We start from the raw sequence: 26,683 nt of genomic DNA, 5'->3' as shown, positions 1-26,683 counted from the left end.
TATCAAGTATTGTCCTATTTCCTAAGTAGGAAGACAAACTGTCCATGTGTTTCTCATGTCTTGAGGTAAGAGTGGAATTCAGGGGCCAGGAGATGACTTCTAGGGCAAAACACTTTCTGCACAAGCCTGATGACATGACCTGAGCCTGTTGATCTGATATCAATCCATGGAACATAAATAAAAAGTTGGGACCTATGTACAAAGCAGCTGCAGTAGCGTGCTTCTGTAACCCCAGCATGTTACAGAAAGATGTAAATGGAGATGAGAGGAAGAGGTCAGGCCCATGGTCAGTGAGCCTGGACTATTCAGTATTACACCAGACACAAGAAGAAAGGCCCTGTCTCGAGAAGGTGAAAGGTGATAACCAACAGTAGTCTTCTGACCTACACACTCATACACACATGCTCGCACACTCACCCACTTACACACATACTCTCACACACTCACATATACACTTACACACTCACTCTGACAAACGCACTCACATACACATGGGTAGGCACATATACCACTCACATTAACACACACACACACACACACACACACACACACACACATACACATACATCACATCACAAGCAGGCACACAGACACATATTCACATAAAATAACAATGTTACTTTGCCATAGTACATACATAAAACTGTCTGTTCTGCCAGTGGCTTATTATTAGGGTGTTACCATAGAAGGCAATAAATCACAGGTAAGCAAACTTTTAAAAATAATCTCTCTGAAGAAGAAACCAAAGACTAAGATTATTTTGCTACAATCTTCATATTTCTTCAATTCCACTCCAGCATATAAAACTCCTTTCTTCTTGTAAATAACACTATAATATATAGTCTAGTGCATTCCACTGTGTGAGGAATGTGTGTGTATCAGTGAGTGAGTACGTGCACCTGCCTGTGAGTGTGTGCACATGAATGCAGTGCCCACAGAGCAGGGAAGAGGCGGTTGATCCTTGGGAGCTGGAGTTGCAGGCCTTGTGGGCCATTGGAAGTGGTGCAGGCAACTCAGCTCAGGGCCTCTGGAGGAACAGCAGACATTCTTAACTCCTCAGACTTTTCTCCAGCCCAATAGTCGCTTGTATATGTACAAAATATTAAATGACCAGCACACAAACGGTGGAGTTTATTCTCTAGGATAAAGAAATCCAGTGGTATTTTAGGTAATAAGTGAGGAAGGTGAATTTAAAATTTACCATTTATCTGTGTTTATTTTTTCAAAGATGAAAATTGATTTCATTGGATCATACAGGAGAGGCACTTGTCTCCTGAGGGGGGACTGAGAACTCTGCAATGCTCCAGCCTGAGTTGTTCTATTGCCAAGGCCTCCACATTGTAGTAATGATGTTTTCAATGATCCTCTGATGTCTAACAACCATTCACTAAACCAAAGGCTTTTCTAAGTATAATATGGGCCTGGGTTCTAGTGTTTTTCTTGTTGCTGGGACCAAATTCCTACAAAGAAGCAACTTGAGGGGGAAGATTCTGCTTTGGCTCTTGGTCTGAGGGCACAGTCCATTATGGTAGAGGAGGTATGGCAGGGGGGTAGGGGGGGATCAGAGTGACTTTTGGCTGTGAGGCAGGAAAATGGGAGAGCTTGGTCACATCTAATCATATCAGAAAGCAAAGAACAGCCTGGAAGTAGAAATGGACTGAAAACATACTACCTACTTCTTGAAATCACTTCCTGGATACAGAATCCTCCTCTCAAAATATGAGCATCAGCTGGAAGAATGAACGGTCACCTCCATGGGCTAAAACTGTAAGAAGAATTAAGTAGTCTGGACATGACAGGCTGTTGCAGTCATGATCTCACAGCAGCTGTGGTTCTCTGCACAAGACCAAGCGATCTTGTGCAGAGGGTCAAGCCAGTCACCGTTCAAGGAGGAAGGAGGGGCTAATGATACCTCACCTCAGCTAAGGGCTGTTGGCAATTCGTGTCTGCTAGGGGAGGGAGTCCGTTGACTTGAAAGGTGCTGTCCCTGGTGGATTGCCCATGTGCCACTGTATGGCCCTACGTGCAGGCAGCTACAAACAGTGCTAGTGCTTCTTGATAAGTTGTACAAATAAAAATAATGAATAGTATCAAAAAGAAGACATGAAGTTGCAAGGATGTTGGGAAGAGTTGGAACATAAGAGTTGAGGGGTAGATATGATCTTAGCTGTATTAACAAATAATAAAATGATCAAATGAGTAGAGTTCTGTAACTGCCACATTAATACTGCATTGTGAAACTAGATCAAGACTTTGTGTAGTTTATATGTTAATCAACATAGCTCTACCAGAGTAAGACTTGCAGTTGGCATTTAATCACTGGGAAATGCCAATTCCATCTGTCTGAATCCATCCAAGTTACCAATTCAAATTAGTTCAATGTCACTTTTACATAAGAGTTGGAAGTTAGTGTCAAAGTCATGACTGAAAAGGAAAATCTGAATAATTTCATTTTTACCTTAGATCAGCTTTAGCAAAATAAAAATGTTCATTCTTCTTTACTCACGCAGCTGGACTCTACTAGAATTCATTATGACTGTCACCCAGTGCTTTTTTTTTTCCCTAGCAGTCCACTATGAAATCCCATCACTGTCAAATATGAGTGGGGCAGATGGGAAATAAGCTTTCCACATTCCAAAGCACATCTTTCCCATGCTTTCTCCCCCATGGTATGGGGCATAAAGGCTTTCAGAGGATTTTATTGGAGCGAGATATTTTCTTGTGGGAGGTGAGGAAGGGAATGTCTCCTGTGACATTCTTTGCCAGCTGTTTTAGGCATTTGATATTAAGTGATATGGAAGCCTATCTTATTACTCTAAGAAAGAAATGAATGGAAAAGCTATGTTGGTATTACAGTAAAAATGACTGAGAACTTATTAATCACATCCTGTTGTATTACCCTGAGGATCGTATTCATGGTTCCAACTCTAACAATATTGCCTGTAGACATGAAACACAAGCTCTTAATGTTTATTTTGGTGTGAAAATAGGATTTTGTATGTTTTCTTTATGGTAAAAACATTCCACCCTGGGGTTATTGATATGTCCATGTTATTTTTATTGCAAGTGAAATGAGATTTACTGTATTACTGCTGACTGCAAATCCCCCTGAAATGGCCTTTCTTTAGGTAAACTGATACCCCATTAGTGACCCTACACTCTCATTTTCCTGGGCTTAGGAAGCATGCTTGCCTTTCCTGCCTTTAATGCCAGAAAACTCAGGAACTCCTTGCATTTTTTAAAAGCTCACATCTGAGGCAAAATGCCTGCAATGCATGAGTGAGGTCCTAAGTTTAGATCCCCACAAACCACACAAACTGGATGCTGTAAGGTGAGTATGTAATTCTACAGGAAGATAGGAAGTGGAGACATAAGAATCCCTGAGGTTCAGGTATGGGCTAGCCTGGTGTAGGCAGCAGCGAAGTAAGAGACCTTTCAGCAAAGTGGGAAGTGAGGACCAACATCTGAGGATGTCCTCCAACCTCCACACATGAGTCAAGTACCTGAGTGCATGCTATACACAAAGATAAACAGGTCTTCAATGGACAGCTAGGATGCTGTAGATTCTATTTAGTTTCCTCTTAACCCTTCATCAGTTGGTGTTTAGTTCATGTGAAACCTCATCCATATGCTCACAACATGCTTCTTAATGTCACATATATTAACATGTCAAGCTGGATGAGTTGTGGGTAGAATTTTCCACTATGCACTGCAGAAAGATTTGTAGAATTACAAAACTTTCCAGATGTCAGGAGCATCAGGTTGTCTCCAGACATTGATTGTCAAAGGAAGAAAGAACTGCCTCAAGCTTAGAACTGCTCAGTTAAACATATAAAGAAGGCCTTTATGTAAGGTGAATCATGGTCCCAAATATATATGTGTGTGTGTATGTATGTATGTATGTATGTATGTATATATATATATATATATATATATATATATATATATATATGTGTGTGTGTGTGTGTGTGTGTGTGTGTGTGTGTGAGATATGTTATGTATATATTATACATTTATGTAAATATGTATATATATGTGCATGTGTATATGTATGCATGTATATATGCATACATGTATGTATGGCTCTGGAGAGATGGCTCAGTGGCTAAGAGCCCTATATGCTCTCCTAGAGGACCTAAAGTTTGGGTCACAGAACCCACATGACTTCTCAAAACCATCTATAACTAGTTACCAGGGATCTGATGCTTCTTATGGCCTCTCAGTCACTGGACACTTGTGGCACACATACATTGATGCAGGCAAACAGTTATACACATAAAATAAATAATGAATCTGAAAAATCACTAAACGTGAAAACAAATCTCTTGAGAGAGGAAACAATTTTGAGTTGAACGATTTGCACAGCCATCCGCTCTCATTCTCACAGTCTTGTGATGTCACTCACCAGTCATGACGCATGCACTACCAGATAAAAATCCCAAAGGCACATGCATAGCATGCCTATAACTTTGTCATGATGACTACAAGTTGGGTTGATTTTCCATTAGCTGTTCCCCATTACCTCTACTTGAAGCATTCATTTGGATTTGTTTGAATAAATACCTATGTGAAAAGTCTGGGCTTTGTTTCTGTGTTTTGTATATTAATGTGTATGCAAGTACAATTGTTTGGTGTTGCATATGTGTGTGTGTGTGTGTGTGTGTGTGTGTGTGTGTGTGCTTGTGTATGCATGTGTGAGTGCATGTATATGATATGTCTCTATATGGTATGATGTATGTATGTGTATATGTGTATGTGTGTATAGATGTGTATGTGTGTGTGTGTGTGTGTGTGTGTGTGTGTGTGTGTGTGTGCATGTACATCCATGTTTAGGCCAGAATTGAACCTCAGATATCATTCCTCAGAAGATACTCACCAGTTTTTGAGACAGGGCCTCTCATTTGCCAGGCTAGGCTGGCTGTTCATGGAACCTTAACAATCATTTCTACTTCCCCAGTGCTGGGATTTCAAGGGCATGCTACCACACCTGGCTTCTCTTAAGTGCATTCTAGGGATTTACCCCAGTCTCATGATTGCCCTTTACTGACTGAGCTATCTCCTCAGTCAGACAATGTTTGTTTGTAAAGCATGCAATAGACCTGTGGCAGGGCCTCAAACTCACTGTGGTTCCTCCTTTAGCATCAGTAGTTAGTTCTCCTTTGGGTTCCAGCCCGCTAAGTCCCAGCTAGCACAGCAGCCCTGCCTGGCATGGCCTAAACTTCAAGTTTCAGGAAATGCATCTGCTTCTGATCCTCTCTGGGTTTGAAAAGAGAGTACCAACAGCTGGATCACAGAATTAAGAGATTATATGGTGCACTGTCCACTCTCCCCAGTGTGTGTCTGTTCTAAGTGATTCTGACTTGAATAGCAGTTTCAGAACATTCTGGGAAGTATGAAGTGCCAATCTTGTGTGATGGATGGGATTAGAGCAGATAGAAAGAAAGCACATTAAAAGTACCACCCCACCCACCCACCCACCCACCCCCACCCCCACCCCACCCCACCCCCGCCAACAGGCTCCTCTTGTGAGTATCCATTTACTTGACTGGTTTCTTCATATTTCGGTTCTCGGCATTCCCCACAGAATTTCTTTGCAAACTCTGTCAGTCTAATTTTTATTGCTTTCATTTTTAATACTCCAATTGGAACATTTTACAAAATAGACCATCCTTACTAAAATGCATCGTGTTTTAGCTGTCAGTTTAAGAGGCTGAGAATGGGCACAAGTTACATCATTGTATGGGGCACGAGACAGACACTTTGTTGAGAAGCTCTGGGTGACTGTCATGTCCTTAGCAACCTAAGGAAAGTCTCTGCCCACTGCCTCATAAACAAAATTTGTCAAAGACCTAAAAGGGATTATTAAAAGCCAAGGACAGCCAGGCAGTGGTGGCTCATGCCTTTAATCCCAGCACTTGGGAGGCAGAGCTAGGTGGATCTCTGTGAGTTCGAGGCCAGCCTGGTCTACAGAATGAGATCCAGGAAAGGCGCAAAGCTACACAGAGAAACCCTGTCTCAAAAAACCAAAAAAAAAAAAAAAAGCCAAGGACATCTTTCACAGAGGGGCAATGCTGTGTCTAATTATGAATGCCCTTCATTCTTAGAAAGCAGACATTACTTGAACTTCCCTTGAACATTTACCAAGATGTGGTGTTAGGTTTCCCTTCTCTGGACTCTCATCTCTAGCTTCCTATCTCCTTCATTGACCCATCTTCCATGCTCCAAATTCTAGCAACGGCTTTGTGTTCATTCATCCCATCAATAAACAGTTATTACATTACTACAATTGCCCCAGGCTACTTCCTAGACAGCAAGGCCATAATTACCTGAATCCACATTGAACTAACTTTCTAAAGAGACAAATAGTTAAGAAATATGCTATAGTTTTCAGGTGAAACTTCCATAGGCAAGTCATTGTCTTAACTGTAATTGATCTCCTCACAAATTCCAAAGGCTTGAAGTTCAAAACCAAGAACATAATCGGTTTTCTGTGAGGATTCCCTTCCTGGCTTTCTGAACACTCCCATCCTGCTATCTCCAGAGTAGTTAGTTCTTCCTCCTGTGTGTGGGCGGGTGGTGGTGGTGGTGGAGAATGGACTCTCAGGTATCTGTTCTTAATTGAAATTACAAATCCTGTCTAATCCAGGACCACCCTTGTTATGCCCTCTCACTTCAGCTGCTTCTTCTGAGGCCCATTTTCTAACACAGTCACTCCAGAAGTCAAGATTTCAATGTATGAACTGAGGAGGTGGAAGACACATTCAATCCATAGCAGAGATTTTTTCTTTCAGAAACCTCATACTGGTTCAGTTATAGAGCAAAGAAAAGTAATAAAGATGATTTTCTTTTTTTAACAATGGAGCGAGAGATGGTAGTTGCTACATTAGCTACAAGTTCCTAAAGAAGACGCAGTTGAGAGGGGGCAGGGGCGGGGCTGCATAGCTGGGCAGCCATTGTGTGTAGGTGGATTTCACTCCGTACTGCTCAACAAGATTGGGACCAACAAGATCATGGAGAGGAGAAAGTTCCAGAATCTCAGGTGTGGAAGCAGTGAGTAGGAAACGAAGTCAGAGAGGTTGGCAGTCACCTGATTGTCAAGCCAGTAACTGAATTCTGCTCTCATTGCAATGAAAAACTCTTGAAGGCCAGTAGGCAGATGAACATAAAGATAGGTAAGGTACACTTTGAGGGACGAAATAATGGAGGATTGACTGAGTATTGAGTGATGTTGCAGAGTCCCGTCTGTCATAGGTGCACATAGTAAATGCTCAGTGAACTTTTAAAGTGGAAAATAGAGGGTCAGAGAGATGGCTCAGGGGCTAAGAACACAGTTGCTCTTGCAGAGGACCTGGGTTTGGTTCCCAGCATCCATGTCACATGGCTCAAAAACCACCTGTAACCTCAGCTGCAGAGCTTCCTATGACCTCATCTGGCCTTTGGGAATACCTGCATACACATGGAGCATATACAGACAAGCAGGCAAACATACATACACATGAATAAAATAAAAAGTGCAAAGATGAATGTTTTGTGTGTAGCAATCATTTTCATAAACACTGTTTAGAACTGAGGGTGGTGGCACACACTATAATCCTAGCACTTGGTCAACTGAAATGGGAGGATTCACAGGAGTTCAAGGCTAGTCTGTTCTTCATAGTGAGATCCTGTCTCCAAAACAGTGTTTCCTGCATGGCATGATGATATACCTGTAACCCTAGCACTCAGAAAGCTGAGGCCGGAGGATCAGGAGTTCAAGGCCAGTCTCAGTTACTTAATGAGCTAATGGCCAGCTTTGGGTAACATAAGATCCCATTTCCAAAAGCAACCCTCCAAAGCAAGGACAGTTTAGTATAGTTTTGAGTATATAAAAACATACTTCTATATATATGATCTGTATATAAAATATATAGATGATTATATATGTATAATAGCATATTTGCTCTTTTGGAGTATAACTCTATGATTGTGTCAAGAACACACAGTTCTGGACCCATGGCAACCAGGATATTGAGGAGCTGTACCTACTCCTAAATCCCCTCACAGTCCTCTGCAGTCTGCCTAGACTGTACCAGCTTCTGATTTAGCCCTGCCTCTGTGATTTTGCCTTTTCCACATTGTGAAATAAACAGGATTGTGTGCTTTGTAGTGTTTTGCATCTTTGATGTAATGGAACTCCCTTGAGCCCCACAATCTTGACATTCCCACTGGTTACAGCTGCCCTCCTTGTTCACAGATTTCACATTCATGGATTCCACCAACTACAATAAAAAATATTTGAAAATAATATGCATGTACATACAGATATCTTATTCTTGCCCTTATCCTCCAGACTTTGTGATCTAACTACCCATAGGACTGGTCTTTGTATTAGATATTATAGGTAATCTCGAGTTAATGTGTGGTAATCCAGGGCTGTGTGCAATATGAAGACACTATGCTGTTTCATGTAAGAGAACAGAGAATCTCTGTATTCATGTTTACGTGGTGGGAGGGAGGACTCTGTCATCAACCCTGTGTGGATAATAAGGACAGTTTGTTTTCTTTTGTGTTGCTTAGTAGCATTCCAGTGTATGGATGCACCCACTGTCATTGGAATTTAATGGCATCTGGTTGTTACCAGCTTGAACCAAATATGAATAAAAATTCTGTCCATGTTTGCAATAAGGGTTTTGTATAAACAAGTTTTCATTTATCTCACTTAGGAAGAGCAGGGTCCTGGGTCATAGGGTGTGTTTGTATTTATGCCTATAAGAAACTGTCAAGCTCTTTTCCTAGACAATTGTATCATTTAGTAATCCCTCCAGGAGGACAGTTTCACTTCTCCATATTCTTGTCAGAACTTACCTGCTGTATCTTTCGTTCTGTGTTCTAGTAGGTTGGTACCTTACATCCCTTTAAGAGCATCACTATAATTAGAAGAGCCAGTGAGCACATGCAAGAAGAATACAATGAAGAATGGATTAGTTGTTTGTTTTTTCCACCTATGCATTTTTTAAAAATCCAAAGTATATGGCCTTAAAACATCATTGGTAGGGACTGGAAAGGTGGCTCACCAATGAAGAAGGCTTACTGCTCTTACAGAGTATCTGAGTTGAGTTCCCAGAACTCACATTGGAAGAGCCATCTGTAACTCCAACTGTGGGAGCTCCTGTGCCCTTTTCTGGCTCCAAAGACACCATTACTCACAAGTGTACATACTGACACTCACTTATATACATAATGACATGTAAAAAATAAGTTCTTTTAAAATCCTTGGCAAGACCTAAATAAAATAAGTTTAATTTAAATAAGTTTAAAATAAAAAAAAAAATGTAAGTCACTAATCTTTGCTTTGAATCATTCACTGCTTGAATCCTGGCAACTGTGAATCTTATTTTTATGTATTCAGTAGAAATATCATAAAATGCTTCCTTTTAGAGAAACTCACTCATGTGACTGTGTCTTCAAAGTGTCAGAGAATCCTAAGAGTTAATTAAGACTTTGTCCTGCTAGCTAGAAAATGAACATCATGATTAACTTTTGTTATGCATTTAGCAAAAGAAGACTGTCACTGCTTTATCCCTGATTTTTCCCAGTCAATAGGAACACCAGTGCAATCTTGTGACCTCAGTGACCTAGTCTTGTTTATTCTGTGGATGGCTACTTTGGCCTTTCACATACATGAAGCTATATGGGAGGAAATAGAGTTTAAAAATCCTGCTGAAGATTTAGATCAGTAGACACTTGGTAGACACTAAGACCTATCCTGCCCATTGATGGGTATCCCACTGGTTTTTGTATCTAAGAATTTCTCTTTAGTAGATCTCTAGAAGGGTCTTCCCTCAGATCTGTGAGTTCCTATTCTCACTCAGTATCATATGTTCAGTGAGGATCCCTGAAAGTTGAGGAGATTAATTGCTCCTCATAGTTTCCTGGAGCATGCCCCATCCATGATCCTGTTATCTACACTACTTCCTTGATGGAATCCACAAAGTTCTTGCTTCAGTCCATATGCAAGTCATCCTCTTTCTTCTCTTTCCATAGAGAAAATATTGTCTTTAGGAAGCAGGGATGCTAGCACAAAATATCTAGAGCCCTCTAGGAGTGAATTCTTATTTCCTGAACAAATGCAATTGCTGTGTGCAATCACTGACCATCCTTACAAAGCTTAGTGCCTTTTTTTATCCACTGTTCTTTGGGAGGACTCTTGAACACCACTGCCTTGTGTAAGGCTTGATACTCCTCTGCCTTGATAACAATAGTTATCAAGACTGTTGTGTTCACAGCTGATTTTATAAGATTACTTAAATTTTTCCTGTGTTCAGCTGATTTGTCCCTCTTAGAGGAATCGGAGATTGTAAACCTTCCAGACGGTGGAAAAATAAGGTGGGGGCTCTCTTTCCCCATGTACTTGGTAGAGCTGGAATGCAGGCCAGGCAAGCAGCAGCTTCATGAATCTTTGTGTGTTGTTTTCTGTTCGCAGATTTTATTCTTCACCCTACAGTCTCGCGACCAACCGCATGATCCCACAGACATCTATCACGCCGTTCATTGCTGCCTCCCCTGTCTCCACGTACCAGGTAGGTCTGTCCCCCTGCACCTCATCAGAGACCTTCCTTGCCAATCATGTGCTACTGAGAGCCCAAAGGGGCATGGGAGAATGAAAAGAAAAAAATCTGTGGCCCACATAGTAGCCATGCCTTAATATGATAATGTCCTGTTCTTAGTGCAGGCTTCCTGGCTTCCCAGGCTTTATTTGCATCAGTTCACTAAATACTCAAACCTCACATGCTTTGCTCTCTTCCTGATGATCTCAGCTTGGCTCCTTCCATGCTGGGAAATAATCCTGCCTGCTGTCTGCTCTTTTTATTGCTCACATTCCACAGTGGGTCTTCACTAACAGCACCTTTGTAGGGATCTCCTACCCCAGGGTGGTGTGCCACTGTCATCTCAGTTTTTGTCACAGTTGTCCTGGCAGAGGTGCCCTGTTAGATGTTAGATGAGACCTCCCAATAGGGAAGGTAGTCAACGTGGTAAAACACGCTCCTTCTTTCTGCTCTTTACCTCATTTCTGATTCCTAGAAAGATGAGACTTTGGGGGTCCCATGTGTGGAAATTTGGGGCATCTGAGATTCACTGTGTGTCCTAAACTAGGTGTTCTAGCCAGTAGTTCCAGGTCCAAAGGTGGTTTGAAATAGCCACATGCCTACAGCAAAACCCACTCTTTCTCTTGTTCTTGTGAACTAGCGCCCAGCTGTGCCCATCACTCCATTCTGTACTTGCTGTGACTCATCGCTCTTCTTCCAGTTCTCATCAGAAAATGCCTGTAAATGCTCCATATGGAGAGAATGTGAACAGGGCCAGAGTGAGAAGCACAAGTGTGTGGACCTGTGATTTCTCTGTAGTAGGCAAATGCGTGTGGGTGGGTGTTTCAGAGTGGGCAGCAAGCTAATGTTGCCTATTGCTACTAATCCAGTGGCATTTTCCTGGCTTACTCACTCCATACATTTTCCAGGATGTCCCCTCTGTCAGAGCATCAAATTGAAGTTTATACGCATTTTCCCCTAAGCACAGAGTCCCCTAGAAGCACACCATTCCTTTTCTCCACTCAAACTCTTGGAACAAGTGTCGTCGTCCCCCCCCCCCCCCCCCCCGACAGGGCAGATTTTTGTTTAAATTGCATGAGGTGTTTCTAGAGTGGTGGACTTCTTAATTTCCTTCTCTTGGGGCCCATGAGGTGTGTTTCAGCTTTGGTGTTCTTCCTTTCGCTCGTGCAGGTGTGTGTGTGTGTGTGTGTGTGTGTGTGTGTGTGTGTGTGTGTTGTTGTTGTTGTTGTTTTTTCTAATGGTGGCCTCTGCTGGAGCCAAGACCACCCACTGAGCCACAGCATGGAATACTTAGATGACATGAATAAGATATCCACAGAAAAGTGACTGTTGTCTCCCAAACAAGAGATTTTGGCAATTTCCCACATTGTTAATTCTTACTTTGCACCACTTTAAAAGAAAGTCTGTAGTATATTGGCAAATTTGGGGGTGAGAATATGTTGCAAAGTAAAATCTCCCTGGCTTTCCATGTGACAATCCACACACAAACTTCCTTATTCAAGTGACACATGACACATTTTTGAAGAGCTGGTGTCTGTCATACACATTTTTATCCATAATACCAATTATCATGAGAGAGAATAATATCACAAGCATGTTTAAGTTGGCCTTAACCTGAAACATTTCTCCATACTCTGTTGTATTTCTTTCTGACACTACCTCTGCTGCTTGGCTAGCTCTAAGATGGGGTCACCTGAGCACATGACCTGCAGTTGGTGATGGGACAGATGAGTCTTAGCAGTCAACCTTGGATTCCTTTAGTGTCTCCCTGGATGTCCCTGGGAGCTGACCTACAGATAGTCTCTCGAGCTTTTTATGACTTCAGTCTTCAACTCTGACTTTAAAATAAGATTTCAGGGTTCAGGTGTGGGAGCTGGAGAAGTGGCTCAGTCAGCAAAATGCTTACAATCCCAAAACCCCCAGAAAAAGCAGGTACAGTGGTACAAATTTATAATCCCAACTAAGGAGGCAGAGACAGGCAGGTCTTGGGACTCACTGGCCAGTCAGCTTAGCTTACTTGGCAAGTTCCAAGCTAGTGAGAGGCTCTGTCTCAAAAATACAAGGTAAATTTTACCTTATGAATGACACCTGAGGTTGTCCTTTGGCTCTGCACACACACTTACAAATCTTACAAATGTGTGCACATAAACACCACACACACACACACACACACACACACACACACACACACATACACTGCCTGACCTGTGAGGGCATTGCAGCCAGCCACCTAGATGGGGAATTGCTAAATTAATCGGGGCCAAGCATTCCTGCCTCCACTTCCTATGACATAGTGCAATACCACCAAACACAAGAACCAAGTTGCCTCTGTGATTGCCTTGTCCTAATGAATGCTGTTTGATGCATAGGTCCAGAGTACTTCATGGACGCCTCATCTGCCATACATTATGCAACCAACAGTAAGTGTTCTCAGTCACCTGAGGCTCAATATTTTTATTATCCAAGTGCAAGCTTTTGTGATGCTTAGTGGCTTTGGGGTGGAGCTTTGTTCATATACTGGAACTCTTTAAGACAGCCCCTTTCTCCAGAAGCAGAGCAGCCACTGGAAAGGGCACAGAAGGACTTGCCATAGGCAATTAGAAATAGGGGTGGAGACAGAGGCAGAGACAGAGATTTGTCTGAAAGAGAACTTCTGCTCCACAGAGAAACTCAAACCTCTTGACAATTAAGCCTGAGATAGGAAGAAAAGCTTTTTGGGTCCCATTCTGTTTGTCATGTTCTCTTTGCTCCTGATGTGGTGTGATAGGCTCTGGGGACATTTTGGACTATCATGGCCAAGTACAGACTCAGTGAAATGCATTTAATACCTAAGAAGAAAAGATGATGCGTGGACAGCAAAGTGGGTAGATTTTTTTATGTTAATGTCTATTTGCCATTCTATTCTCTCCTGGGATGGGGTGGTTTCTTTGAGAACATTCCAAGTACTTTCTACTTGCTGGATTTCCCATTTGTGGTTCCTGTCCTCAGTGAGAAGTATTATAGGAGAGCCTGGAATGCAGCAAAGGATTCCTTTGATATTGGTTTTGTTTTGCAGTTTTTATAGCTCCATAGGAGAAGAAGGAAGGAAAGGAAGGAGGGAGGGAGGGAGGAAGGAAGGATGGAAAAAAGAGAGGGAGAGAGAATTTCAAAAGCATCCCACTCACTAGAGTATGAGAGAGGGGAGTTGTGTTGTGTGACAGGCGTTCGGGTTTCCTTTTCTATCACTTAACAGAGCTTTGATGGGGGAAGAAACCAGAAGTGGCAGGGAATATAAAATCTATCATAAACATTATCCTCATTATAGAATTTTAGCCTTTTAGATACCTCATTTACATAAAGCAGCCATAGTAAAGACCATTAAATGTGCGTGCGCACGCACGCACGCACACACACACACACACACACATGCAAATTTAATGGACTCAAAGGATCAGATAATATGTTTTTCAGATTTACAAGTTGCCATTTTATCTTTTTAAAAACTAACTTTTCATATTGCCTCTAACTATTCAAATACTTTTCTTTTTATTTACATACTTCAATGTATACATATCTTACCAACACAGAAGTTGTGGCTATATTTTGAAAGTCCTTCTATTTCCCCTTATTTATATATTTTGGGTCCTTCCTGAGTTCATCTCGCCTGTGTTCTATAAATTATACCAATGTCCAATACAGAGCAAAAATCCTGGCTCTCTCTCCAAGTCATGAGGTAAAATTCAGCATGTTCTGCTACAGCACTACATAGCAGAGCAGAGATAAAGCCAGCACAGAGAGAATACAGAATGCCAGGCAAGCTCTGGAGACAAGACTGTTCAGCAGGAACCAATAACCTTCTAAAAAAAATAATAGTGTGCTCACCTACAGAGTAATAATACTTGTGGTCTCTCTCTGAGGTAAGCACCATCCCCTTGCGGCCAAAAGGAATGCACATCTGGAGGAACTCTGAGTAATTTTCCAGATGTCATAGATGAAATCCAGTTCTTCTGGAACTCCCAAAACAGGGATATAGGGAGGGAAGGAAGAAAGACAGACAGATAGATAGAGGCAGGTTGTGTAGATCTTTACGTCAACTGGAACTAGGGACTGTGGTCAAAGCGTTCTGATTCCTCTTCTTCTACCCCAAAAAGCTCTGTTTACATTTGTGTTTATAGCATATATTTTTTCCTCAAATAGTAGATTGTGTGTGTGTGTGTGTGTGTGTGTGTGTATGTGTGTGTGTGTGTGTGTGTGTGTATTTTAATGTGTCTCTTTGGATTTTGCTAGTGTGGCTTCTGGTCAATGATACCACATCACTTCCCCATGATTGAGCTATGTATCATGGTTGGGCTTGGCCTCTAAGTCTAACATGTGAGGTCTATGGCTCCAGTGGTTTCCTGGACAAAGGATTGCCTGGGCCACCCACCACTTTGTTTTCTGAAAATGAGCTAAACAGTGTCATGGCAACACAGGGTTTGTGTCCTCAGTCTCCCCTCCCTGCCCACCAGGCTTGCTGCTTGCCTATACTGTCTAAGGAACTTTATCAGCTAGCCTGAGGTCTTCATCAAGGCAAAGTTAAACTGCTCTCTCTGTCTCTCTCTGTCTCTCTCTGTCTCTCTGTCTCTCTGTCTCTGTCTCTGTCTCTCTCTCTGTCTCTGTGTGTGTGTGTGTGTGTGTGTGTGTGTGTGTGTGTGTGTGTGTATTACTAAAATGTAAATATACTTCAGCTCAGGCCAAGAGACTGAGAAAGTTTAATGACCGATTGTGTTCGATTCTTGGCTGGGATTATTGAGCTGGGAAATCGTTCTAGCTTATGGGGAGTTGAACAACAGCTTAAACTTTCCTTGTCCTCAAAGGACATAGTAATCTCTAAATAATTATGAATTTTGTGCATTAAATGAAATATAGTACCAATGCTCTGAAATGTCTTGACAAACAGCAAATTCTCAACAAATTATTCAGTTCAATAATTGAATTGAATAATTGAATAATTCAATTATTAAATTGGAATAAATAGATGTTTAATCCTATTTTAAGTAATATCATTTGTAGAAAATGGATATTTATATAGAAATAAACCTAAGGATAACAGAGTCAACCTTTTTCTGACATATTTGGGGAGTACTTAAATTCCTTGCCAGTAAGTTCAGTGCAGACACATTTAGCCATAAACATATAAAATTATTGATATCAGTACTTACTACAATTCCTAATTAAACAATTTAATATCTAATTATTAAAGATAATAGCTATTAAGTATATTTTTATCATTAAATGGAGCTTGATTAACAAGTATGTTCTTATTGTCAATATCCATATCTCAAATATCTAATTCCAATTATTTTCAGGTTCCCTCCTTGTCCTGGTTAGCTTTAAATGTCAATTTGAAACAGTCTAAAGTCATCTGAAAAGAGTCCCAGTTGAGTGATTGGTATATGGGTGTGTGTGTGAGGAATTTGTCTCAGTTGATAAGTGATGTAGGAGGACCCAGTCCACTCTGGGTGACACTATTCCCAGGGCCGGGCTATGTAAGGAAACCAGTAGACATGAGACAGAGCAAGCCATAGAGTGAGCCAGAACACTCTTCCTACACAGTTTCTGCTCTGACTTCCTTAAGTGGTGGATTTTGACACAGACATGCAAGATAATACTAACCCTCCCCTCCCCTAAACTGCTTTTGGTTGTGTTTGTTATAGGAACAGAAGGAAACCAGATCATGCCTCTATGACATATTCTGTCCCTATCTTTATCCAATCTTGTGTGTGAGCCTCTTTGCAGTGGTGGCTCCTCATATTGCCAGGTTTGTGTGCTGACTCCTAAGTGGGCACCAGATTCTTCATCCTGACCCAACGTCCTTGAGATTTGATTTTGAGGACCCTGTGTTCTCAAAAAGGATAGTAATTGAAAACAGAATAGTGCTTCTGTGAAGTCATGAAGCATTAAAGTTGAACCCAGTGCCCTGGCCTTTTTGCTTGAATGCATGAATGGTTAAGTCAGAGCAGAAGTGATTGGTAAGTGAGAAATAAATATTTGGAGAAAGGGGTGGGGCGTGAGTGAGAGGAGGAGAAAATGTACAGCTGTGTGCTACTGTCCCATGTATGACAAGAAGCACTCAAGACTGAGGGGAGGCGGCTTCTTCTGGTTACTTGACGGGGAAAGCCTTCTTCTAGCAATTTGATCTTGGAAGGCTTTCTTCTGGCAACCCAGTAGGGGAAGGCTTTCTTCTGACAACCCAGTAGGGGAAGGCTTTCAGGGTTAAGGAGATACAGTGGATCCTGATGGGGAAGTTATGGCACTGTGAAAAGTTCTCAGGTGTGAGATGAACATAGCTTGATCACATTCCATCCAGAGGAGCAAAATGTGGGTGCCTAGCTGGCTTTCTTCTTTATTCTTTTTTGTTCTCTCTGAGATCCCATGCCATAGGATGGCACAAATAATATTTATGGGGTGATGTACTCCCTAAATTATTCCTCTCACGAAATGCCCTCACAAATGCATTCAACATGAGCTTCACCAAGTCCTAGGCATTTCTACAACTAATCAGTTTGACAATCCACCTTAGTAATTACAACAGCTTTGCAAACCTCCTGCTCCAGTTTGCTTGCCTTCAGACTCTTAGCTTTCAAAGCAGTGTACCCTTTTATTAACTTGGAACCAGTGGTTCTGGGGAGATGGATGAAAGTCTCCTCTCTTGGGTCATTGCCAGTGTTCTGGTGTTTGTACAGGGGAACAGTTCACAGTTCACTGTAACTGGATCCGGAGACCTCACTGGATCATCTGGAATGTTGTCAGATCCCTCTTAGGGAAGATGACTGTGTCTGTGTGGCCTGGTTGCTGTAAACTAAGAGAAACCCCAAGGTGAGAGGACTGTTGCACATTTGACTGTGAGCAGCTTCTCACAAGGTTGAGTTGTCTCTGCCTCTTGGTCCAGGGCTTTCAACTGTTCTTGGCTGTTCTCTGAGAGCTCAGCATCACACCGCCAGGCTGACGGATGGTACAACACACCTGCTCTGCAGAGCCACACAAGAGATGGGAATGACACATGAGCGCAAGGTGGACAGCTTTGTATTCCAGTATGTCCACACTCCTGACTGGGAGAGCTAATAAATGCAGTACCCAAGAGAAAGCAAGTCCCTTGCCTTCAGTTCTGATTAGCTCCCTCAAGTCTTCCCACAGTTAGTGTTACTTCATATCAAGGAGAAAGGCCACCTTTTTCATTTCTACTTAATTATAATTTGGTTATCTAATTACAACGATGTAAGAAGTGTGAGGTGTCCTTGTTGCAGCTTTGACTGTTCTGTCACCATGCTGGCTAAATGGTCATTCTTATGAGGAGCAAACCCTGTGTCTTGAGCGAAAGAGCAAATGGCAACTTGCTTTTGACAACAGGGCTGTTTCAGAAATCCAAAATACTGAATTTGAGTTGTCTGCCTAAATAGAGGTAAGAGCTAAGCTCTCCTTTCCGGGACTGTGACTTCTCAATTTCTAGGGGTGTTTTCTGATTAAGTATAGCCCCAGATTTGAAAGGAACATTGCATTTGTGTTCCAAAAGCACTGTTTTGGGACAATTTCTCTTCTATTCCAACACCTGAACAGAACAAACCATCAAAACTTCATGTTTTCATTACTCAAGTGTCAGAGTGAGATGTTTTGAGTGTCTGCAGAAATAACCTGGTCAAAAAAATACACATAGTCACAAGAAATAGTTCCCAACCTAATAATAACAACTGACTCCTAAACTGTATGTTACTGCTCTAGCAGAACAGAATCCTTGGTGATGGATGCAGTCTAGTGACAGCCATCTTCTCTGTGCTGTTTCCTCTTACTATATCTCTAGAGTAAAGGAACCGTAAAGAAGGCTCTTTCCAGGGTAGACCACATACCCTCTCTACTGTAAACATACACCTGGCTTTGCTGCTGTTGGACAGAACTCTGAAATTCTTTCTACAGCACTTTTTCAAAAAGAGCCGTAGATGATAGAGGTAAACACAACCATATGAAGTCTACACTTCACCATTGTATAGAGTGTGAAAGAATTTGCAACTAGGATTCCTTCATACACAGAGTCTCTGTAGAAGTAAACATTGTGTTTTATGTGATCAAAGAATGATATTTGATAGCCATACTTTTGATTGTGAATGATTGGTTTTATTAAATATAGGGCAAGCCAAAGTAAAAAAATAAATAGTAAGAGATAGATAGATAGATAGATAGATAGATAGATAGCAAAACATCACTAAATCCAGCACTCACAACATCTAAGGCAGACATCTAGAGTCTAAGGCCAAGCAGTGTCCCCTTGAGTGGGGAGCATGGCAGCAGTCAGGCACAGAGGCAATGGAGCTATAGTGGAAAGTTTACATTTTAGGACAAAAACCACAAGGTAGAACAAAAGCTAACTGGGAATGGTCTGGATTTCCAAACCTACCCCCAGTGGCACACCTCCACCCTCAAGGCCAGGCCTTCTTATCCTTCTCAAACAGTGGGGACCAAGCATTCATACAGATGAGCCTATGGGAGCTAATCTTACGATTTTTCAGGCAGAAAATCCAAGATAGGCAGCAACGTCCATTTAGCCCTCTGTCTCCCTCATCCTGGCTGATGGCATCAGAAAGCTCCAGAGAGCCCCTCCACCTCGAGTGTAACCTATGCATTCAACAATCCATTTCCCAGCTTCTTTTGAATGGCCCTCTTGTTCATTAGCATCATAGGAAAACTATTATTAAGTGTTTTTTGTCTCTAATCAGCTGTAGATGTTGGATTTAATCCAAAACCTTTTGAGAAATTCGTTTTATCCCTTTCCCTTTTGCCAACTTTACTTTAATTGTGTATTTTATAATTGTGTAATTTTTAATTTATTTCTTGCACTAAAAGCTCTGCCATGAACTGCATTTTATCAGAATATAAATTTCTTTAATATGTATTTCTAATTCTACCCATTAATACTTTATTCATTATCTGGCATCAGATTCTATTATTGGGATTAATGGGTGCTATACTGTTTTACATGTCCTTGTTTTAATAAAGTTTCAGTGTCACAATTGCAAAGCCTTCATGAATATAATCTGAAACAGTTATTTGTTCCCTAAATTCTGGGAAACATGTAAAGTTGTGTAGAAGTGTCTGTTTTTGAGAATTAAATAACTCACATGAACACCATCTTAGCTTTTGGAAACAGATGTACATATTCTTTCAAACTTCATTTTTAAATAATCCATGACTTCTGTCTAAATCACAGAAAACTCAAACACATAGCTCACTTACGGACTTGTGAACACACTGCACGAATCTTACAAACAGTCCAGATGGCCACAATGTTAACAGTCATGCAGGCAGCCCGAACTGAATACGCGGGATCGCAGAATAAAGACATGAAAGCTGAAAGAAGTGGGTAGTGAGGAAGGCGAGAGAGATTAAAGAAGACAGTGAAGGACAAGTAGTAAAAGTTCATTATGCATACCTGTCTATGTACAGATATGAAATAATCAATTAAGAGAGAAGAACAGAGGATTTGGAATGATGTATACACAAAAACAATTGGTAGCTGCAGGTAAATACTTTATAATTAAAAAAAAAATCATGGGGTTGTTTTTAGTAACTTTATTGTGATAACATACAAGGAACATTTCCCCCAAGTTTTCCTTCATTCAGTCAGTCTTTCTCTCCTTGAGGTCTCAACTGTGATGGCCAATTACTTTCCATGCTTTTCATGTTACCCAATTCAAGGGCTTAGGTTCAGTGAAAAAGATCACCAGTTTAAAATAATGGAGCACCAGATACATGTGGAATGTCTCCTCATATTAGGAACTGAGGAAAGTTGATAAAAAAAAAATCATCCAATCATATTCTCTCAGGATGCATAGTTCTATCATATAGAAAATTTACATGCATTTAAGATGATTTAAAGTACATAGTTGGAAAATGTCTAATCTTTAGCAATTATATGGAGAAGAGGGGAGCATCTCTGAGAGCAAGAAGAAAAAGAAATGAATATGATCTGATGGTTATGACGTCTATAAATATTAAAAAATAAGGTGTGCTAAGTGAAAATAATATACAAAAGTATGGGGAGGGGATACCAAGGAATTTCATTGATCTTGATTCAGTCAGATGTTTGCTCTGGAATAAGGGAAGGGTTTCCTTGGAAACAAATTCTGGTCTGTGTGAATGAAACTTTTATTTAACCAATATTGACAGACTGTGACACTTTTAAAAAGATGTATATATTTATTATTTTTATGTATATGAGTGTTTTGCCTGCATGAGTTTATGTGTACCATATGCATGCAGTACTCACAGAGGCCAGAAGAGGGAGTAGGATCCTCTGGCACTGGAGTTACAGATGACTGTGAGCTGCTATGTGGATGCTGGGAGCTGAACTCACATTCTTTGCAAGAGAAGCCAGTGCTCTTAACCACTCAGCCATCTCTCCAGCACCTCTGACCTCATTTTTATTAGTTTGGAAACACCAGTGCTATTGCCTAGAATTGTTTAGGTACATTTCATAAAATAGTAACATGAATTATAAATCATTTCACTGAACTCTATGAAAACATTATAAATTCCAGTAGTGTAATGTGTAAATCAATCACAAGTGGAGAAAAAATAACTTTTTTTTGCATCAGGAAAAAGCCATTATTCAAAGCCGCTATACATAAAATAACTTTATACCATAAAGACGTTTCTGTTGGGAACCTCCACCTTCTAAATTTCTCCCCTGAAGGCATCTTTAAGAACACATGTGTCCTGCTATTTGAGATTCCTTGGCTTCAAAGCACAAGACCATATAAAAGTTTCAGTGACTCTAGAATTTTTTGCAATCTCAAAACGTACTTTAGCACTTTTTGATAAAATTCTCAGACACACTTGGAAATGGTAGTGCACACCTGTTATCTCAGCACTAAGGAGCAGAAGCAAGAGGACCATACTTTCAAGACCAATCTGTGCTATGATAGGAGCTCTTGTCTCAAAAATCTAAGGGATGTGGGCATGGTCAGAGGGTAAAGCACTTGCCTAGGGAAGGCCCTGAGTTTGATCTGTAGCATCTCAGCACGAATGTTGAAGTATTCCAGATGCTTCCATCTCTACTTGGTCATAATATTGAAAGATTTCATTTTTGATGCTATGGAAATTGGTCTTTGTACATGTCTGTCATTCTGTGCATCTCTATATTATTTCATTAGGTATCTTAAATATGATACAGCAGCTCAAAGCATACTCTTACATTTTTATAACATTAGACACAGCATTCTGGACATATGAGTGAATGACTAAAACAAAATTTCAATCATACATGACTCCTGTGTGTCCTCAGATAGTACTCTGCATTACTTCATCATCAACAAACCAAAGTGTCACTACCTAGCCTGTTCCTCCTTAAAGGTATCAGCATTGCTTCCTTAATAGCTAGTTAACAATCAACATAACTAATACGCATGCTAACCGACCTTCTCTGAACACCACACTTCCTAAAGAATGCAAAAATAGAACTAAAAAAATATCTATGCCAGACTCCCAAGAAAACAACAGGTTACCAGGGCAACACAACGGTGTAGAGATATGGACAAATGATTCATTTTACAGGTGATGCCAGGCAACCAAAGCTACAAAGGGAGGCACTAAGGGCCTGAGAAGGAGACTCAGGGAGAATCTGAACATGTTTTCTCATAGCACAGTGGGGTGAAATGTTCTCTCACATCTAAGTGCCTGTCCATTATGTGGACTTTGAGCACTCATTAAACAGGTGCTCATAAATGAGTTCAATTTGTTAGGGCAACCCTAAACCCTAACTTTTAATATGCTGTTCTCATTTTCTTTTCCCTTAGAACATTTTTGGGGTGGATTCTGTTTCTGAAAAGCTTGACTGGTACTGTATTAGCCTTGGGGAACCTGGCACTTAGGTGCTCATTCTACAGGTCAGGGTCTTCATTAATGATGTTAACTTGGTTGGGGGTGGGGGAGGAAGGCAATAGGTCAGCCAATTAGTGTATACCAGGGAAGAAGTGGCTACAGATTAGGCAAAGTCCTCAGGTTCATAATACAATATGCTAATTGCTTTCCATTTGCAGGTCTGTATTCAGATCTTTTTCTTTTCTTTCATCTCATCTCTGTCCTGTTTGCTGAGAATCTGGCAAGTCTGAAAGATTTTAGGCATTTCATGGCCATGATGGTGATGTTTGAACATCATGGTCAAAGACTGTAGAGAGGGTGGATGACATCTCACCCAATCTCTTTCCTACCTTCCCTTTTCCTAGCTAGTAGATACGATCTCTATAGGACACAGTTAGCTTTGTTTTCACAATAAGGCAGGATGATACTTAGGTTGAAGAACCAAGTTGAAAGAGTTTATTTATGTCATTTTAAAACATGTTTAGATTTTCTGATTTTTGTGGGACCTAACTTTCTATTGGGAAGCCTCCATTAATTAATTAATTGACTGATTGGCTTGTGCCAAGGTGGGTTTGAACATAAAAGGGAAGAACTTTCCTTTTCAGACCCAAGGTGAGTGAGTAACAAGGGCTTCTCTATCATCTCTCAGGTTATTTACAACTAGAGATGCATTACAACAGCTGAACTAGTTGACTGCATGGTGATGTAAAGCTATCATCTCAGCACCCAGGAGGGAGAGCTGAAGAGCCAAGCATTGAAATCTAACCAGAATCACCTAGTGAGAACCACTCAAAAACAAAGAAACAGAAACATAGAAGGAAACCAGGAATACAATCTAAACTAAGGAAAAAGGAGCAGTGTTCATAGTGGAGGAAATCAAGTTGTTACCATTTAAAATATGTGTTTCTACAATGGGGCATTTAAAATGTTGTCTTAAATTTTCTGAAACCAAAGTCGAAATAGGGGAAGTAAGAAAAGGAGTAAGTAAGGAAATAAGAAGGAAAGGAAAGGGAAAAAGGAAGAATGGGAAGAAAGAAATACTGTTTCATTCTCTGGTGAACAGAGGCACATCAAATGGCCAGAGAAGAGATTTTGTTTCTAGTACTCCATTCTAGACTAATAGTGCATGATGATCTAATCCCATCTCTCAGGGCAATACCTCAAACAATAGATACTGTGCTGCGTTTGCTTTCTATCAGTGTGGAAACCCATTTACAGGAGGAAGCATTTATTAAGGCTCAGATCACAGTCTCAGAGGACTCAGTCCAGGGGCTGAGTGGGTGTTTTGTTTCTGTGCCTATGTGTGATGAGGCACACTTGGTGGGAAAGTGGTGATAAAGCAAGTCAGCTCACCACATGATGGACAGGAGACAAAGAGAAAAGGAGGGAGAGGAAAGGGCCACTGGAAAAATGCCCTTCAAGAGTGTGATGATTAGCTTTGTCATGACGAAATCTAGAATCTCAGCGAAGCTAGACTAAACCCAGTTGGCATATGTCTGTGGGGGTTTGTCTCAATTGTATTCATTGATATGGGGAGACAGAGACTAAAAGCTGTTGACATTATCCCCTGGGTGTGGGTCTGGGACTGTATGAGAGAGGAGGGAGTGAGCTGAGCTGTAGGTAAGCAGGCATTCCTCCCTCTCTGTGCTAGACTGTGAATGTGAGGTGGTAGCTCACTGCTTTGAGTGTCTGTCTTGACTTTGATGGCTGCAACTTGCAACTGGGAGATGAAATAGCCATTCTTCCTCTAAGTTGCTTTTGTCAAAGTATTTAGTCATGGCAATAGGAAAGAAAATAAGATAAAGAGCATGTTCCCAGTGACCTCCACAAGTATTCTTATCTCTGAGATGCTACCTACTTAGGCTTGGTTGTCACCACATGAACCTTTGAATACACTCTAGATCTAATCTATAGTGTTATAAAGAGACAGTTTCTTTTCTTTCTTCTCCCCCCCCCCCCTGGAGCTGAGGACAGAACCCAGGGCCTTGCGCTTGCTAGGCAAGCGCTCTACCACTGAGCTAAATCCCCAACCCCGAGACAGTTTCTTATATGGAAAAGATTTCTTCTTTAGGTACATCACCTCTCATGGTTTACTGTGAGGTAAGAATGACAGCAAATGCAACTGACTTCATTCATGTTTCCAGTTTCCTTAAACAAGATTCCATTACAGTTATGCTACCTGACATAGGCTCACATTGGTCAAGGCTACTTACCTTCTCATAGAAGAAGCCAGATGACACTGTGAAGGCAATACAGACCCCATCTAAGGGTAGGGCCACCATCTTATACCACCTGTTGTACTCAGTTCCAGAAAGGACTTCAGGAATGTGCCATGACAACTCAAATAGTATGTGCCTACAGACATTCTGTCTATGGTTTATGGCCCTTGAAGATATCCAGATAATCTTGCTGGGAAGTCCAGATAATCCTGCTGAGCAAGCTGTGGTTCCCCACCAAGAAGTCTAACCCAATGGTTTCAAATATGGTTTCACACCCAAAGTCTAGACTAATAGTCTCAAAAAGATCACCTTGCCCCATATCCCTTCTACCCAATCCCAAGTTGTCAGAGCATGTAATTCCCGGCTTGTGGTTTTTCCCTATAAAAACTCTCTATCCCTGGGCCTGCTGCCACTGCCACATTTCTCTCCATCTGCTTGGTGGTGCTTGAACCTGACAATAAAAGGACCCTATGTGCTTGCACTGGAAACTGGCTCCTTGGTGGTCTCTACGGGTTTCGTGAAATGGGTACAATACCACCAGCATTTTCCTAATGAAATTTGCTTGGTGCTTTTAGCCTCAATAAGTATTTGTTGAGATTTTGAAATGTTGTGCTTAAGATCTTTGCCTAAAATCCCATGTCAGGGTGAAGCCATTATTGGTTCATGGCTCATGAAGTCTATATGACTTTTGGCACCCTTAGAGTCTGGTGTGTGTCTCCAAGCAATTCAGGGCAAAGTGTACTCCCTGGGAGCAAACAGAAGTGATACGACAGAATTATTGGCTTTAGGCTGTAAGAATGCTAGAGTGTCTGCACAGATTGATGACATCTCTTTAGCTTTTGCTGGTGTCAACCCATCCTTCTTGATAGCAATTACCCCAAGGTCAGTTGACTCTGAAGCTGCACTTGAGGGAACCAACAGCCTTCTCTGGTTTCAGTTGGAATGTCCTGCAGTATGTGAAATGTCCTGTGTAGCACATGTTTTACATGCCAGTTCTCCAGGCTGTGCTGCTCTTTGGGAAGACTGAAACCTTTAAGATGTGGAGCCTTGCTGGACAAGGTGGGTGACTTGTGGCAGGCCTTGAGATTTGATAGCCCCACTTCCTGCATGCCTGGGCAATCCACGTGACTCATTCTCACGCTGCTGTGCCTTCTCCACGATGGTGGATTGTTTCCCTTCTTATATTCTGTTAAACTAAGCTCTTCCTCCTTTCAGTTACTTTTGTTGTGTATTTGGTCACAGTGATGAGAAAAATAACTCATATGGAGCCAAACTATCTCTCATCAACAGAGAAGAAAAAGGTAGTTTTCTGCAGACTTTGTCTAGAAGACATGCATGAAATTGATTGATATCACACTATATATTTAATATTTTTTAAATGAGAATAACAAGCCTGGAATGAAGTCTCAGGGGTTAAGAACATGTGCTGCTCTTCTAGAAGATCTGAGTTAGATTTCAGTCATCCATTAACAGGTAGTTTACAACCATGTGTAACTTCAGCTCCAGGAGATCTGATGCCCCTTCTGGCTACTATGGACTCATGGACATGGACCCACACAGATATACATAATTAAAATAAATCTTGGAAAAACAGGGAGTGTTTGCCCTTCTGTGTCACTCAACAGAATGGAAAAGAGATGCTAAGAAGGGGTGAGAAATGAGAGCAGATGCTGTGGAGGAAGATGTATCCATATTCATGTTATAGAGAGCAATGGGATTTTGCAATGTAACTCTCACTTAGCACAGAGGAAAGAAGCCTAATAATCAACTGGGTCCTAAATGATCTTTTTTTTTTTTTTTTTCTGTTTGGGCAACTGGAGAGATTGCTTGGCAATTAAGAGTGCTTGCTGCTCCTACAGAGAACCCAGAATCAATTCCTGGCATTTCCACCAGGCAGTCACTAAGGGCCTGTAGCTCTAGTTCCAGGTGATCTCTGACACCTTCTTCAGGCCTCTTGGGGCACCCACATACCTGTGTGCATGCCTGCCGACACACTGTAATAAAAGTAAA

At 41.2% G+C, this 26,683-nt stretch overlaps 1 protein-coding gene across 7 annotated transcripts in view; it reads left to right on the top strand.

The window, feature by feature from the left end:
- The window catches only part of Rbms3 (RNA binding motif single stranded interacting protein 3), a 1,348,289-nt gene that overhangs the window by 1,237,605 nt on the left and 84,001 nt on the right, over positions 1–26,683 (top strand). For 5 of the 7 annotated variants that reach the window (XM_036192502.1, XM_036192498.1, XM_036192497.1 and 2 more), the window contains 2 exons: positions 10,463–10,559; positions 12,956–13,006. In XM_036192502.1, the coding sequence (XP_036048395.1) occupies positions 10,463–10,559; positions 12,956–13,006 (148 nt within the window). The remainder of the gene's footprint in view (positions 1–10,462; positions 10,560–12,955; positions 13,007–26,683) is intronic. The other 2 variants (XM_036192504.1, XM_036192503.1) reach the window with 1 other exon arrangement.

The sequence above is a fragment of the Onychomys torridus genome, chromosome 7 (genome assembly GCF_903995425.1).
Source record: "Onychomys torridus chromosome 7, mOncTor1.1, whole genome shotgun sequence".
NCBI classification, from domain to species: domain Eukaryota; kingdom Metazoa; phylum Chordata; class Mammalia; order Rodentia; family Cricetidae; genus Onychomys; species Onychomys torridus.
This window is presented reverse-complemented; position numbering and strand designations above follow the sequence as displayed.